The sequence below is a fragment of the Cyrtonyx montezumae genome, unplaced genomic scaffold (assembly GCF_038088225.1).
Source record: "Cyrtonyx montezumae isolate F1298 unplaced genomic scaffold, pur_monq_1.0 scaffold_7, whole genome shotgun sequence".
Taxonomy (NCBI): Eukaryota; Metazoa; Chordata; class Aves; order Galliformes; family Odontophoridae; genus Cyrtonyx; species Cyrtonyx montezumae.
Genome location: NW_027072078.1, coordinates 9,284,080 through 9,301,359, shown reverse-complemented (window position 1 = coordinate 9,301,359; position 17,280 = coordinate 9,284,080). Strand labels below are relative to the sequence as shown.

Genomic DNA, 17,280 nt, shown 5'->3' with positions numbered 1-17,280 from the left:
TTTCTTTTTCTTTCTTCTTTGTATTCTACTCCTAGATAAGCATTTACTTGGACAGAAAAATGGCTGTCATTCCATGCTGATTTGAGCTATGAAGTTCTGTTTGATGAAAACAATGTTGAAATTTCAAGAATAGTTATTATTTTGAATCGTCAAACGTGTGTTTCTGGTTAAGGAGATTTTCTGGAAACTATCTGAAATATCAACATTTTCAATGGCTCTGTTGGAAGCAGTTTCCCTAAATTTAATGCAATAGAGTTAGCATTCAAAGGCATTGCAACATCTTTGTTGACGTATTACTTAGACTTCACTACTTTAATCCTTGTAAAGATTTTTTTTCTTTTTGATCTTATTCTTACTTTGCACTAAATATAATTTAATAAAACCAAAGAAAAAATATACTGTGTTCTCTTATTTCACATGTTCCAGTTTGCTACAGTGAGTCTTTGCTAATGCTTTTGAGAAATTATTCAACATAAAGGTTTAAATTGCTGTAATTATTTATTTGGTCTTAATAATACTGTGATTGTTTTCTTCTAAGATCACAGAACGGGAATTAAAGCCAGGGGGTGCCAACATTCCAGTCACAGAAAAAAACAAGAAAGAATATATAGAAAGAATGGTAAAATGGAGAATTGAGAGAGGAGTTGTACAACAGACAGAGAGTCTAGTTCGTGGTTTCTATGAGGTAAATAAATCTCAGCTGAAATGTACTTTCTTTTTTATTCTCCTTAAATATTTTTTTCCTCGAATACATTTCCCAAATAAGTAGCCTCAAAAAGCTGGTGCTTGTATAATCAGTAGTGCCCTTACAGATATCTGTGTGTCTGCAAAATCAGTGTTAGTCACTGACTTAAATTCTATGGTCACATAAGTTTTTAAAACTGGGAGATACTTGTGATCATTGTTTGTACGATTAGCAGTGCTAAAGTGAGCTATCTGTTTCTGCTTTGTGGTTTTTAGTGCATGCTTTAGTCAGCATAACATAGCTGAGTGTATTTCAAGTAATTTATATCTTTCTTACCTTATCACAAACAATTAAATTGGACATATTGGAAATTTATTTGTCCTGAAATAATTCAGTATTATTTGTCAGTGAGTTTCTGCTCTAAGGACTGTGGTCCTCTACTGCAGCTGTTTGAGACTGCAGCTTTAGAAAAAAACTCCATGTATTCAGCTTTAAAAAGAAAAACAAATATTTCTATCTATTCATGAGACAAATGTTACCTGATAATTGTCTGAGTAAGAGATGAGCCTTTTTCTTTTACAGGTGGTTGATGCAAGACTTGTGTCTGTATTTGATGCAAGAGAACTGGAACTGGTTATAGCTGGAACAGCAGAAATCGACTTGAGTGACTGGAGAAATAATACAGAATATAGAGGAGGTAGCATCAGTTTTTATTTGTACATTGACTATACAGGGGGTCTTGAAATTACCCAGCTTCTAAGACACTCATGTATTATCCTGTGAGATACACCTTCAGTATCTTCAACATCTTCTTTATTTCTCTGGTTCAGTTTGCATTAGGAGTTTTTTTTGTCCATTTTTGTTTGTTTCATTGCTTCCCCTTGCAGCTCTCCCCTTGCTCTTTTTGTTGGGCAGCATCAAAGAGCACAATTCTCTGTACAGTACTGTATGTCTGTATTCGGTTGCACACTACCAAAGCACCACCCAGACACCAGAGACAAATAGAAAAAGTACTCATTCTTAGTAGGGCCTACCTCCTTTAAACTATTTCTTCCTTCAAGATTCAAGAAATAATCCCGGTGACTGAAGTCTGGTTGTTAAGAACTGTAAAAAGCATTGGGAGATTTAGGAAACGTTGCAGTTTTAAATACATAAATACCAAAGCGCTGAAATATTTCAAGAATTGGCTCTTGTATTAGTGATGGAAATGAAAGGCAAGCATGCAAAAGAGATTTAATTTCTTTTTTTCATTGTAAATTGATTCCCTAAGATTTGTGAATATTTCAGGGGGTGCTTTCTATCATCTGCCTTTTGCTGCAGGTGGTTAAGAAATGCTGCATTTTAGTGACAAGGGCCAAATTATAAAAGACTTATTCACTGTCCTCTCAACCACTTCTGTAGCATTAAAACTATAAAGCATCATCTTGTTTTAACAGGTTATCATGACAATCACATTGTAATTCGGTGGTTCTGGGCTGCTGTGGAAAGATTCAACAATGAACAACGACTAAGACTTTTGCAGGTACAAAATTACCTGTTCTGAATAGAAATTATTTGCATCTCTAAAATTGGATGCTAAACTAGTTTTACCTGGGTTTATGATTTTTAAGTAATTTAAATCATTTAATAACGATGATGCTATTAATCTGAACAGCATCAGAAACTCGTAATAATTTTAAGTGGCTGAAGCTAACAGTCTGTATTCTTGTTTAAATTTGCATCTGGTCATTGAGTTACTCATATGAGCAGAATGATGGAATATTTAGCTATTTAAGCACTTTGCTTCAGAATGTGGTCCTTTTCTTATAGTACTTACTGCTGTTTATAATGTACTGAAATGCACAGGGCCAAAAAGGACTTACGCAAAGCCATTACCCTATGTGATTATTTTTTCTTAGTTCCTCCTCGTAAAGAATAAAAAGAGCAGGAAAAAGGAAGACTTATGCCTAAGCTAAAATAACTTGATATTAATAGTATTTTATCTTACAGTAGTTATGTAGGATAATTACCCTTATCGCGGCTTTCAGAGAGAATCCTTTGAAGGAAATTAATCTGGGAAGTTGACTCTTCTGGAGCCCTATCAGGAAACAATCTGTTTTCCTTCATCCTGCTTTTAAAGTAGCATTTATTACTTGTGTCTCACAAATTTCCTTATTTTGCACATGCTTTTACATAAGCATTTGGGCTTCAGTGAGTATGCTGATATAAATAAATTCCTAACCTGCACCATCTGTGTATCCAGTATTCTTGATCCTTTGTTTGTGTTGGCAGTTTGTTACAGGCACTTCCAGCATACCTTATGAAGGGTTTGCCTCTCTAAGGGGGAGCAATGGGCCGAGAAGGTTCTGTGTAGAGAAATGGGGGAAGATCACTGCCCTTCCAAGGTACAACCATGTGTACAAATTGCATTAGAGATGTTAATAGTACAGTTACTTCATAATATTGGTTACTGAGATGACAGGTAAAAAAAGCTTTATGTGAATAAGCAAGCGTGCTTTGCTTTACATGAGAACTTCCATCCTCATTATTCCACCATCATGCATTTTTCTTCAAAATCTATTTTTTTCCTCATATAATGGACAGGGCAACATACGTAGCTGATGTCTGTATGTGAATGCTTTTTTGGATGGGAAATTATATTGGAATGATAATCAGTTGTTCTTTTGATTTTGTTATATTTTGTTTGATTAAATGTGCAATTATTCCTGAGTGTTGCAAGGTGGCTCTCCAATACAGGAAGGGTATCTTTGATCAACAACACTTAGATGCTTCCTCCAGCTAAATGTCAGAGACAGGGACATCTCTTGGGTTGGCTTCTGCCTGCAGGACTATTTGAACCACACTTTTAAAGTCAAAGAAACAGAGATGGCACTGTCAGATCCACAGACACAGCAGGAGGCCTTTAAACAGCCCATCTTACCAGCTTACCTTACAAGCAGATTCTGGAAACGGCTATTTCAAAACAACTACTTGATATCTTTTAGGGGCTTATTAATACCTTGTAGTCAGTTAAGCCTACTTTATTATGACCTCTGAACTAGTTTTGATTATATTTAAAAAGAAAACGCTTTAATTTTCTTTTAAAGTTATCTGTGATTTCAAAATCATATTACTTTTGTTTTAAATTGAAGTAAGAAAATGGATTGTAGGAGCCCATCTCTGTATTCTCATGTACTGAAATTCCTGGTGTTAACAAACACTGACTGCAGTGTGGAAAAGGTCAGGACGTGCCTGAACAGGATGATCAGAATTTCCTCTAAAAAGGTTATGCAGAGTGCTAATTGTAATGAACGACAGAATTAAACTACTTCCTGTAGAGCAACATGGAGCAATCTGTTAAACTACTGCATTCTGTTCAGCTAGTAAGGGGGAAGTGCCAGCTCCTCAAATTTAGGAGAATCATGAACTTGAAGCTTAATATGATCCTGTTGCTTAGTGAAAATTTTATTTCTGTCTCTGTGGATAGCCTTTAACATACTCATACAAATGTGAGTACTAAAATAACCCAACACCAGAAGTCATTTGTTTACTGTATATGACAAACATCTACAGTTGTTGTGAGCTGGCAATTCCTGACATTCATTTGTAGAACTTTGGTCTCATAAAAAAATAAATGATCTTCCACATTTATGCTTTAGTGGACTAAGTCCTCAGCAGAAGGCTGTGTTTGCATTTTTAAATATCTTATTCCTGTGTATGGTTGTAGCTTCAGCCTGAGTGTATCCATCATCAGCTTCAGACTTGGTGTGCAAACACCAAGTAGTACTGGCTGGAAGGTAAGACATTGTTAAGAATGACACTGAATAGCAAACTCTGAAGAGGTTTCCAAACAAGCCCTGTCTGTAAACACACGGCTGGATCTCCTGAGAATGTAGCACTAAGACTCTTTGAGTCTTGCTGATTCTCAGGTAACAAATGCATTTGTGTTCAGGCACCATCACTAACTTGCAGCGGTGTTACACCTTGCAAAGTGCCCTTTTCATTTCAGTGGGAGTGCTTGCAAACTCAGGTAATGCTTGGCATGAGGATGGCAAAAGCTAGGATTCAACAGGTCAGTGGATTTTTTTTTCTTCTATATCTAAAAGAAGTACAGCACAGCTAAAAGTACGCACAGTTACCCATCCCCATCTCTTCTTTGTTATTTTGCAACATAGAAGGCAACTGATAAAGTTACCTAGGTATATGGTCGTTGTCTAAGTGGCTATGAACATATACTCAAAAGTATTCGTTCAATGTTTACGTAATTTACACTTTTCTGATTGCTATTGTAATCAGTTCTGCTGGATCAAAATAGTGAGATTTCTGTGAGGCATATCAGGTTCACAGAATCAGAGTTTGGAAGGGACCTCGAGAGATCAAGTCCAAACCCCTGCTAAAGCAGGTACCCTACAGTAGGTTGCACAAGTAGGCATCCAGACAGATCTTGAATATCTTCAGAAAAGGAGACTCCATAAACTCTCTGGGCAGGCTGTTCCAGTGCTCCATCATCTTTACTATAAAGTTCTTCTGCATGTTAGTATGGAACTTCCTTTGTTCAAGTTTTAGGCTGTCACTCCTTGTCTTATCACTGCATAATACCAAAAGAGCTTGTTCTTATTCATGTGGCTCTCACCTCCCTTTAGTTATTTATAAACATTTGTCAGATCCTTTCTTTGTCTTCTTTTCCCCGGGCTGAACAGACCCAGGTTACTTGGCCTTTCCTCTTAGGGGAAGTGCTCCAGGTGCTTTATCATCATCTTCAGCCCTGTCACTCACAGATACAGCTTGGGCAAAAAATGGCTTGAGAGCAGCCCTGAGGAGAAGTATTTGTGAGTGTCGATTGATGAAAGATTCAGTATGAGCCAGCCATGTGCACTTGCAGCCCAGAAGGCCAACTGTCTTGGACTGCAGCAAGGGAGGTGTGACCAGCAGGTGTGAGTCGAGGTTGGACATCTAGTTTCCACGTGGTTTGAGGAGCTGGAGTGGGAAAATGCTGTACAGGGAATGATAAAAAAAACAAACAAATAATCTTTCTTCCTGAAGCCTTAATAAGTTTCTTGTGAGGGCGAGAAACACATACATTCCCCAGTAGACCTAGATCTGAAGTTTTTGTCTCTTTTAATGATTTGGTTTTCCAAAGTAGGCAATGATGTTTTCAGAATTGCCCTCAAAATTAAGATAAAACCCAATTCTCTTAATAAGTGTAAATAATATTCCAAATTGTTATTAAACCTTTGCTAATTATATGCTATATCTTTCATAACTTGTGGTTTTACAGCCCACACAGCATGATCCATACTTCTAATGAGTGGTTGCCAGCCCCATGCAGCAGAAGTATGTGGTTAAGCTGCAAATTGCATGAGACTCTTCCACAGTTTACTGTGATTGCTAGGCCTTTCCAGACACCTTGCTCCAATTGTCCATTTGCTGCTGGGTCTAAATCAGCCTCTTTCTTCTAAGTTGAAACTTCTATAGGAAAAGAAAAATACACTGTTATTTTGTTTTTTGAAAGGCAAAACATAAATGCAAAGAAAGCTTCCCTCCAAGAGCCCTAGTGGGATGGCAGAGTGAAGAAGTTGTTATTGGGCCACTGGAATTCATTGTGGGGATATGTTCTCTTTACTGTGAGGCATATACCAGCATTGCACTTTCAAGCATATCGTATTTGGGGGTGCCAAATTTATATATATATATATATATATATATAAAGTGATTGAATATTTGATGTTTCAACCTGTTTGTAACGACAGCATGGCCTTTACTGTGTATACATTTCTTCAACCTGATATATTTATGACACTGTAAGACTGCTGAGTTTCCCCTTCATTGAGGATTTGCATTGATCTCATGTTTTTAACATACTGCATTAGCTCACTCATGTTCCATCCCTATAGCTGGATGCTATTTAAGAGGAGAGCCACTTTAAAACAGCAATTAATGCATTTGGTTCCATGGAAAGCGGCATTTTCTGGCTTGGAGAAACTCATTACAGGCCTGTTGTGGACATGGATTTCTAGGAATGGCTAGGTTGAATGAGGAGTTGCATTCACTGTGAGGAAGGGCCTTGGTCAGACATTTCATTCTTGTTACACATTTATACTTAATATGGACCACAAAGATTAAGGGTAGGTCAATGCAGGAAAAGTTTGCCAGATTCATTGTGTTTAAATAACTGTGAGATGTGTTCTATTGCAAAATGATAAAGTATTTCTAAACAGAGACCTGCCAAAAAACAAAAAGATCTATATCCTCAGTCTAAAATGAGGCTTTGGTTAAAAAAAAAAAAAAAAAAATTGAAGTGGAAAAGGTACCTCTTCCAGCTCCCATCATTTTTTTTCTCAAGAACCAATTGAGTTAATAGCTCTATCTATTTCACTAGAACAGGCTCATACACTGTAGTATTTTAGAAAGTATCCTTGGCCTGCCCTGAGGTCAGACAATGATACCCATTGTTCTACGAAGAGAAGAAACATTTATTACTTCCCTTTTTATTCCTTGTAAGAGGTCTCAAGATTCAGTTCAAAGATGGACTTTGGAAAATGAGAAAGAAACCAATCATGTGGTTTTTCTCTTAAGAAGGCAGGATGGCGTTTTATAGCTACTTGCATAGTTCTGTGTAATTACAAACAGTAATTCTAAAGGTCGTTGACTTGCCTGGTCAGATACACAGATCGTGCTTGTGCTGATTTACAACTTCTTCCCAGAAGCACAATACACGCTGTGTAAACATGCAGTGAGGAGCATCCTATTTGCCTGTCCTTAATTACTAAGGGATTGTTTCCTTGAATATCTAGCATATTGTTTCATATTTCTTCAAATCTAATACCTTATGCGTATTCATCATCCTGCAATGGATTACAAATACAGTATTCAGGTATCATCCATATAAAAAAAATAAAACGACTTATTTTATGATACATTTAAAGCCACGGTTTCATGACAGACTACTTGAAATGTAGTATGTTACAGCATTCTTTTCTTATGCATGTTTAATGGGTAGAATTTATCCCATGTCTTTTGAGCTGTAAGTATGATTCTGGATGCCTTAATGAATGCTTCTTATTGGCTTATTTTAATCAGAGAAATGTACATTAAACCTCACTACTTGTTCAGTTGGAGAAGATCATCTGACGGAAAGTCTTCTGAAAGAGTACTATTTGGCCATCTGTACGCAAGCACATATCAGTCTGCCTCATTTCTTTTGAACTTTTAAAATAATGTTCTTCTTTACCTCCTCTTTCTCCTCAGGGCTCACACTTGTTTCAATCGTCTGGACCTTCCCCCTTATCCATCATTCTCTATGCTGTATGAAAAACTGTTGACAGCAGTAGAAGAGACGAGTACTTTTGGACTTGAATGATACACAAACCACAGTGCCCAGCTCTTTGAACTTTTCTGGATCTGACTTCTCAAAAAATGAATGAACGTTTGTTATTGGATTTCTGATTGCCATTCTGACAGTGAGTTTCCATGAAAGAGCTTATGAAGCAATTAAAGAGCATTGTGATAGTGGCAGAATTCTCTACAGTGAATTTGGAGAGTGCCTGAAGTGCAGGAAAACCAAGTCTTGCAATCCATGCTTTTTCAGGATGACCAAACTTCCTGTGTTTATGTTTGAGCAGACAAGAAATGTGTGATCCCGTGTTGTGGTCTCCTGGCTACTGCAGAACTGACATGTACCTGAAAACTGGGTTTCACCAAAGTTGCTGAATAGAAAATTCAAGTGAAAATGTGAAATCATTCAGGCCCCACCTACACAGTAAATCAGTGAAAAATCATACAATACACTTTCTTTTTTTATTTTTAAGAATATTCATGAAGGTACATTACTTAATGCCATGTGTTGTAACAGCATATCCTGTACTTGATAAACCTAAGACTAGGAGTGCCTGCATGGAGTGCACCATAGAGTTCAAGTTCCTGGGACAGAAGCAAACTGGAAGGAAAGGCAGCAAAGAATGCAACAGCAATGGCTTGCATTAAGGAGGTTTGTGAAAACGTTTTTGCCAGTGGTGTGTATGACAAAAGATGAGCTGTTATAATGAACTGAAGAACTTAATAGGACTGACTTTATGATTTATACTGCATGGAAACTGTTTTAAGAAGAAACTAGCAATTTATCACAGCATATCAGGAAAAAAATCCTAACACAGTGACTTCTGTTTATTTTTATAGGTTCATTATATTATGTTTCTTAGAGTGTGAACAGGAAACAAGCAATCTAAAATGCTCTTTTTTTGTCACTTTCCATGCTCGAACAGACATTCTGCTAGTATTTATTCTTTAAGCACTCTCAAGGGAAAAAAATGCCTTTTATTTTTATAAGTGTAAAAAACTCCCAAAAATATTTTGCACTGAATGTACCAAAGTTGAAGGGACATCGTGATCCGACTGACAGCAAACTGCATCACTATCAAGTACCTATAACAACACTTAGGAACCAGGCTTTCTTCATGGTGCCATGTCTATAGATATCAGGACTGTGCACATAAGTAATAATTTTATAATACTATATATAATATCGTAATATGCATTTATTTTAAATGCAGCTGGATCATTTTTTCATGCATTGGATTACTTAATGCAGTGGAGTTTAATACAGGCATTTCATATGCTCCCACAACTTTTTATTTGTACAGCACCACAGAACAGTAGCTCACACAGAAATCCACGAGTAACCTACTTTACGGTGAGCCACTGGTCATCGTGCCACTGTTGCATATCAGTGAACTTCCACAAGATGTAAACTGTTCCTTAGTCTTGCATTTTCACTGATAAATAGTTTTCTTATCAAATGTTATTTGAAAGATTTTTTTTATAGCCTATCAAAACACTGCATGGACACCAATTTCTTTATGCTTAATTTTGCTGAAATACATGAGGCTTGCTCGCATCTATTTTTGGTACTTTCCTCCAGATGGTCTTGTGGAACGCTGGCGCAGCTGCGCACTCTTTCTTGTACAGCTGCTGCAACACAGTGCATCCACATTTTTTAAATTCCAGGAAGTTGCCCTTGGATACTGGATGACAAGAACATGAATCTAGTTTTGCGTTAGCACTCGTGATAGCGCTGAAGCACAGCACACTGTTTTGTGAGGAAAGTAGCCTCTGAAGTAAACTTAACTTCCCATTTTGGAGATTCTTGCAAGGGCATCTCAGGGAGGTATCCTGCTCGGTCCTGGGGAAGTGTTTTTCCACGGAGGTGAGCGTCAGTGGAGGTGTTGTCAGCAAAGACTGCCATTCCACCCTCCAAGTCGGAAATCTGTGTGCCGCCAGGCAGCGAAGACTGAGGAAAACCCTTCAGGCTTCCTGAGCAAACATTACGTGTGCAAAAGAAAACCCAGTTGCAAAATCAGAGTGAAAGCCTTCTTTGATTTCAGGAATAATTGAGCTTCTGCATGACATTTGGGACTCCGTTACCCAAGTAACATAGGTTTTCTTGTGCTAGTTCTGGCTGGCATGAAATAGCAAAGAAAAATCCAATCATGTCTCCCTACTTTTAGACATATATTTATCAATCTTTGCTAAAATTGCATGTCACAGATGCTAAGGTGCATCTTTTTTTCAGAATACAGATGAGCAGTAGGCAAACTGATTTTTCGTCAGGTCACTCCAGCGTTGCTCATGTTTCATATGATCCGTTCACTGAGTAGCTAAAGCACCAGAACTCAAAGCTGAAGGTAACTTTTGCTTGGTTGAAGGACTGAAGAATTTTGATTTTACATACTGTGTTATCTGTGGTCTAAAAAAGAGATTTCCCAGGTGGAAACTGTACCTAGAAGTTTTGAACCAGAGACTCTTTGGAACGAAAACTTATAATATTTGGCATAAACTAAGTTTATACTAGTCTGCCTTTAAGTTATGCTTTTGTACAAATCAAGATCAATAAATGCATCTTGTCAATTTTTATTTAAAATATATTTTCTGCACACATTTGTTCTGTGTTTATACATACATAGTTGTCACAGTGATCCGTTATTCTGTAAAGATGTGACAGGATCACCGTTGCAGGAGCTGTCAAAAGAAAAAAAAAGTCTGGAATCCATGTAGCATTAAGACCTGGAGAGACTGAGGAGAAGCTGTTTCTTGCTCTTTTGCTGACAGCATTGCCTGGAGGACTCAAAAAATGGTATTTGAAAGTGAGAAGTGAACTGCCCAGGTACAGCTACCCCATGCTGCCTCGAGCGCACCATCAGTTGCATGTGATGATATAGGCAGTGTTCTTGCTCTGAAGAGATTAGTAGGGAAGATATAGTTAAAACGAAGGCTGAGCTCTTTGATATCCCCACATCTCTTGGCTACTGAGTGAAATATTCTCCCTTCGGTGCGGGAAGCCATTTCCAATGGATACATCACATGTGGAAGTCAACTTTCATGTCCTGCAGATGATTACAGCTGGTGACCACAGTGATTTACTTACGCAGCTTTGTGGCAGGCACAAGGGTCCAGAATGGAGAAAGATGAGAAAGCATTTCTGAAAGCCGTGAAAATCTCCTCAGAGATTTTGCACAGTGCTAAGTAGCTTTCCGCTTAGGGAAGAAAAAAGTTTGTCTTCGATAAGTAGACAAAAGATTCTACTGTGTGATGAAAACTTGTGTGGACTTCACTTGCAGCATCTCTATCAGACAGGAAGTCTGGCTGGAAAAGCGCCCACAAAAGTTGAAGTGAGGTGTCCACGTTTCCTGCTTGCTGCAAAGCTGAGCTGTGCATTGCTACCCTAAAAACAACTGTCAGGCACCCCGGAGACCATACCAACCTTCCTCTGGGGTGCACTCGTGCCAAGACTCAGCCCCCAGTGAGCAGAGGTGTTCTTTGTGTGCCTCTGGTGCTAGCTCTCATCAGCTTAGCCAGAATGCTCCTAAATACACTGGGAAAGCTCATAATCATTGAACTGACGCGGTGTGGTGCCTACTGGAGCAAGCAGTTCAGAATCTGCAAGCCAGAAGTACTGTAGCGGTGCCGGTGTTTTCATCCACAACAGGTAGGAGACTTCTGTCTGTTATGTAGCTAGCACCATCAGCAAGTTGCAGGTTATCTAATGAAAGTATTCTTTCTATCCAAAATAAAATCCAACTTAAGACAATTCTGCTGATTAGAAACAAACCTTTTCCCCACTGCTGTCCTGCTGTTTTTCCTTGGTTTTCATCAAGTATTTGCCCCCTTTATATATATTTTTTTGCTTTTAAAATAATTGTGGTTGTTCGTGTTGTGAACCTATCATAAAAAGGTGGTAACGTTGCTCAGAGAGCATCTAGGGTGAAATCTATCTGTAAACGCTGTGTTCCCTGTAATCTTTAGGGAAACTAAAAATTGAGGCAGCAGCGTGCTGGCAGGACATCAGATGAAGTTTCTGGCATGAGATAAACAACTGCCAGAGCAGCAGACTGGCATTTTGCTTAGTTTAAAATTATAGAAAAGAAAACAGTTTTGAGGCTTCCTATGTATTTTATTTTATTTTTATTTTTTAAAATCTCAACAACAACAAAAGCTTCCTTCAGAAGCATTAGCAGCATTATCATCTCATCTGGTTGCTAAATCTGGTTGTCACAGCAGTGTTAATTGCAGATGTTAACTGATTTACTCCAGTGTGAACTGCAGAAGTTTATGGGCATGTCTGCAAGCACACTGTCTGTGGATGAGGAAATTATTTTTAAAAAGGGAATGTGTAGTAGCTGTGTTTGAGTAACCTGTGTAAGTTTATTTCCTATAGCAAGTTAATTACTTTTAGTGATTTATACTTATTTCTAGGAAATTATACTAGCAATTACATTTTTCTTGCCACTGAATTTTTTTGCAGGGGTTTAGGGATAATTTATTCCTGTTTGACTAATGGGAATTACTAAGTATGGTCTCCAGTCATAAGGTTATAAACTTAACCTTGAAAGTCTTACTGTTAACCTTGAAGTAATAATACTCAACCAATCTCTTCTCATCTCTTCCTCCTTTGGGCAAGCGTATTGAACTCCAAGTGAATTTTCAGAGTAATTGCTCAAACCTGGCTTCTTAAATTGTTTGCTTTTTGGCCTTTCTGTGCAGTCTGAAAGAGCTGCAGAAGTATTAGGGGTTAACTAGCTCACCCACTGCAAGTAAAAATCCTTTAAATTTTTTTTAGCATGATCACAGTGGCTGCTGTGGGTCTAGTCTAGCCCTTTGCTTAAATATTTTACAATAAAAAAGAATTGAAAGTGTTGAAGTTGAAATTCCTTGCTTTCAGGAAAAGTAAATATATGTTAAGTAAATAGTAATTTGAGGGGAACATTTTTTTGTAAATCCAGTAAGAGTAAAAGCCTTATTATGACCCATTTTTGCCAAGTAATATACAAAATTGTAAAGCTGACCATATAAGCGCAGTTTTCACAGTGTGTTGATTTACTTTTTGCATTTCTTTCCAATATAGCTTTTTCAGTTCCGACTCACACATGTACTGTGCTTCTAATATTTCAAGTGCTCATTGCTACGAAGAGTTTTGTTGAACAGTTCTAGTGTTTTTGAAAATAATTTTACTGCAAAGAAAGGTATTGTTCAGGTTGAAACTTCATTTAGGGCTCTGCTTTGCTCCGAGCTGCATTATGCCAGAGGTATTTGAAGGTATTTTAAACTCACAGTTGATTGAAGAGTTCTTTCTAAAAATAGTGCTATAGTAATGACTGGTTTGGCACTACTCAGATTCCTCTGGACGGCATGTAAAAGGATGATGGTCAAGGGTTCCTCTGGAATGGCTACAGCCCATTGTAGTATCTGTGTATATTGAAGTGCATAGTCTGAGGACTATGTGGAAGAATTACTACACTCATTAACTTGTCTCCTAAATTGATAATTGGAATTTTTAACTTATTTCTTTTGTGTACCAAATGCAGTCAGAGTACAATGCAAATGTAACCTGTGAAAGACAAATTAATGGTAGATGTGTTCTGATAAATTTCTTCAAGACACGGTGAATGTGAAAGGGAGCCAAGCTATGTTTGTTTTTTCCAGACCTTCATTTCTTAGAAGAAAATTGTTTTATTCCTGATTTTTTTTTTTTTTTACTTCCAAAAATTAATCTATCAACTATTTCTAGAGAAGTCCTGTCTTTCTTAGAGGGCTTTTACTAAGCACTCAGGAGGTATATTGTTCCACTAATTTAACATATTTTTTTTGCTGACATCAACATAACCAGCTTTGAAATGTAAAGGCCTAAAAGCTCCACAGGACACTGGTCTCCTTAATGCTAGCCTGCCTTCCAAAAGCTGGCTGCCTTCTCCCTTTTGCATTTAATCCTGCATTTGTCACTCTTAAACAAATGCTGACCACCTGCACTGACTGCAACTATAGTATCAGAGTGAGATTGTGGTGGTGTTTTATTTTGCCATCTGGAATTAGATCAGTCTGGTTTGCATGAAGAGCCAGCTCCCTTCAGTCCAAAGAGTTGATGGGATCACAGTCTCTCTCACTGTGAATGACAGAAGGAAAAAAATCTCTTAACACAGTATAGAATCACAGAATCTCCTGAGTTGGAAGTGACCCACAAGGACTATTGAATGCAACCCTTGGCTCCACACTGCATCACCCAAAGGTCAAACCTTGTCTGAGAGCACTGTCCAAACGCTCCCTGAGTTGCAGCAGCTTGGGTCTGTGCATGCTGCCCTGAACATCCTGTTCCATGCCCAGTGCCATGAGTCTCCCCTCAGCTCCTCTGCTTTGGGCTGAACGAGCCAAGGGACCTCAGCTGCTTCTCATGCACCTTGCCCTCAGACCTTTCCCCATCTTTACAGCCCTCCTTTGGATGCTCTGTAATAACTTGGTTCCTTACATCACAGCAGCCAAAGCACAGCACCCAGTGCTAGAGGTGAGGCTGCCCAGCACAGAGCAGAAGGGACAGCCTCTTTCCCTGCCTGGTGGCAGTGCTGCACCTGGTGCCCCCCAGGGTACAGCTGGCCCTTTGGGCTCCAGGCACACGGCTGGCTTAGGTTAACCTGCCATCAGCCAGCACCCCCAGGTTCTTTTCTGCAGGGCTGGTCTCTTGTCCCCTGATCTGTGCATGTATACAGGGCTGCCACATCCCAGCTGCAAAACCCAGGGCATGTTCTTGCTGAACTTCATGCTGTTGTTGATTCCTCAGCCCTCTGATTTCTCCAGATCTCTCTGCAAGGCCTCTGCCCTTGAGGGAGTCAGCAGCTCCTCCCAGTTTAGCGTTGTCCACACATTTACTTAGAATACCTTCAAGTCCTTAATCCAAGTCATGCTTTTCGGAAACCAGAGAGTTGATTACGAATCCAAGGATCGAATGTCCTTTGACTTTGGATTTATGGAGGTCATTATGGGGCAGAGGCTTTTCCTTCCGTGCACTGTTTCAGACTGTTGGGTGGAGGCATGAGCCCTCACAGGGACACAGGTGAGTGCAGATCCAGAGATAATGGCAGCAGGGACTATTTATTGTAGTAAGGTCTGTGCCTTCCACAAAAGAAGGCTCTATCTGGCTTCAACTGGTTTCATCCTAAAGATATTTCATGTTTCCATTGCCTGCAACACAAGCAGCTCTTCTTCTATTTGGAAGCTCTCATTTTAAATCAGGAGCGTTACAGTTTGATAGTTAGAAACACTCGTGTAACTGTGTAAATGCGGTCAATAAAAGAAGACTTTGCTGAGACATCTGATTTAATGGCCACGCTGACTGCAATCAGAAATTGCAGCTGAGTAATTTTTAAATAAGATTACTGTGTGAATAAGCAAATAAATCTCTGAAGCCTCATAAATAATGCTAAGGAAGGAAAGTAATTTTAGGTGCAGCACACGATAAGATATGGCAGTTCCATGCAGCAAATACAAGAAAAAAAAAAAAGGAGCCATAGAACAGTTCTTGAGTGAAAACAACTGAAAGAAATAAGGACAGGAAAAGGCTTTGCAAATAGTAGGTGGGACTGTGAGCTGTGCTGACCACTGGGCATACAAAAGGGGACACTTTTAGCTTAAAAATTAGACTATGATAATGTACCCAGGAAAAATGACTATTCATCATGAAATAGATTACTGTTACAACATTGGATGTGTTTTGGCTAATTATTTTAGTTTTTGAAAATCTATAGCGCACAAACACAAAAATATTTTCTGTGTTTATCTTGATTTATTTATTCTGTTTGGACTACTCTCTGAAAAATGAAGGTTTCTAACCACCATTTATCTGTGTGAAAATGTTGATTGTTTTTTTTTTTTAATTTTTTTTTCTTTTAATGGCTGAGCCTTGTGTTATGGCTAGGAACCATTAATTTCTACAAAGAAGGTTTTTTTTTTTGTTTGTTTGTTTGTTTGTCATTCCAGGTGTGATGTGAAGTTTCTGAATTTTATTTAGGATAATAAAAATATTCTCATCTGTCTTGTTAGCTTTGGCCAAGCTGATGTAGGTTCATTCTTGAGTTCATTCACAGTTTAGTGATATTATCAGAAAAAAAACAAATAAGAGAACAAGAAGAATTTCTGGACCTGGTCCTCTACTTAAAAGCAGACCTGGTTCTTTATCAGGAAAAAAAAAAAAAAGCCATGACTACTGGATATCCAAGTCAGATATAGAAGTCAAAAGTAGAATTCCTTACAAGTTTTCAGTATTGTAACTGAGGTGACAGGTTTCTTATAAACTTTTAAGACCTACAGCAGAAGATATTTAGTACGCTGGATCATAACAAGTCAGTAGTTCATAGAGCACGACATTTTTCTGCAATGAGTCTGCAACACTCAGGAGACTGCTGTTTATTATCAGCATTGCAGGGAGGAAGAATAATTATAATAATACTAAGTAAATGTATGATCTTAGGAAGATGCTTTTTTTTTCCTTTGAAAAACATAGCCTTGAGGACATCCACAAATCCTGATCAGCAAGGCTGCGTTTTGTATCAGTGACTGAACATTTATACTTGCAAGGGCTGGTACAGTATGGACGGGGAATGCTTTGTAGAAAAACAAATTCCTGAGGGTTGTGGTGTGGAGTACTGGTACCCCTGGGTCAGTCAGTGTTTGTGCCCTTGCTAGGCTATGGTTTGGGTTATTCAGCATGTTTGAAAGCGCATACAGTTTTACAAGTTTTTGTAGCGGGGATGCAGGCATCCAGAATCTAACAGGTATATAGGTGCATCTCCCTCATTTTTGATGATTACTTGATATAATTTTATACCAAGTTCTTTGTTTTTAAAGAATTTCAGGCACTGAGAATATAGAGTGCATATTTATTTCTAAGCTTTAAGTAGAACACATGTGGTGTATTTTTTAATCTTTTCCATACGTTTCAGTTACGTGTTCACAAGACTGTATATCAAATACAATATCAAGGTTTTCTATCTTTCTACAAGCTACTTTGTTTCATTGAATTTGGTATATGTCTTTCACAAAACACTCAATGGGGAAAATGTGCTTCAAGCATTAAGATGGTGTACGTCCTTTTCTCTCTTTACACTGCATCGCATTTCACTTCTTTTCTTTGAGGCAGGGAGAGTGGTTACGAAATGTGTTGAGAGTATGACAGGCATTTTGTCATGCCTGGCTTCAAGGATCGTACTGTAACGTTTGACCGCTCACAGATACGCATAATTATCTACTCAGTTGAATACAGGACTGCTCTGTTGTATTTCCTGCTATTCAAAAACATT

The 17,280-nt window shown here is 38.3% G+C and overlaps 2 protein-coding genes across 4 annotated transcripts in view; both read left to right on the top strand.

Annotated features, from left to right (window-relative positions):
• The window catches only part of HECW2 (HECT, C2 and WW domain containing E3 ubiquitin protein ligase 2), a 171,626-nt gene extending 160,892 nt beyond the window's left edge, over positions 1-10,734 (top strand). For all 3 annotated transcript variants that reach the window (XM_065750608.1, XM_065750609.1, XM_065750610.1), the window contains 5 exons: positions 539-685; positions 1,268-1,382; positions 2,122-2,207; positions 2,957-3,069; positions 7,913-10,734. In XM_065750608.1, coding sequence (XP_065606680.1) covers positions 539-685; positions 1,268-1,382; positions 2,122-2,207; positions 2,957-3,069; positions 7,913-8,024 — 573 coding nt within the window. In that variant the 3' untranslated portion in view covers positions 8,025-10,734. The remainder of the gene's footprint in view (positions 1-538; positions 686-1,267; positions 1,383-2,121; positions 2,208-2,956; positions 3,070-7,912) is intronic.
• Positions 1-17,280, top strand: part of STK17B (serine/threonine kinase 17b) — a 93,964-nt gene that overhangs the window by 58,133 nt on the left and 18,551 nt on the right. The window lies entirely within an intron of this gene.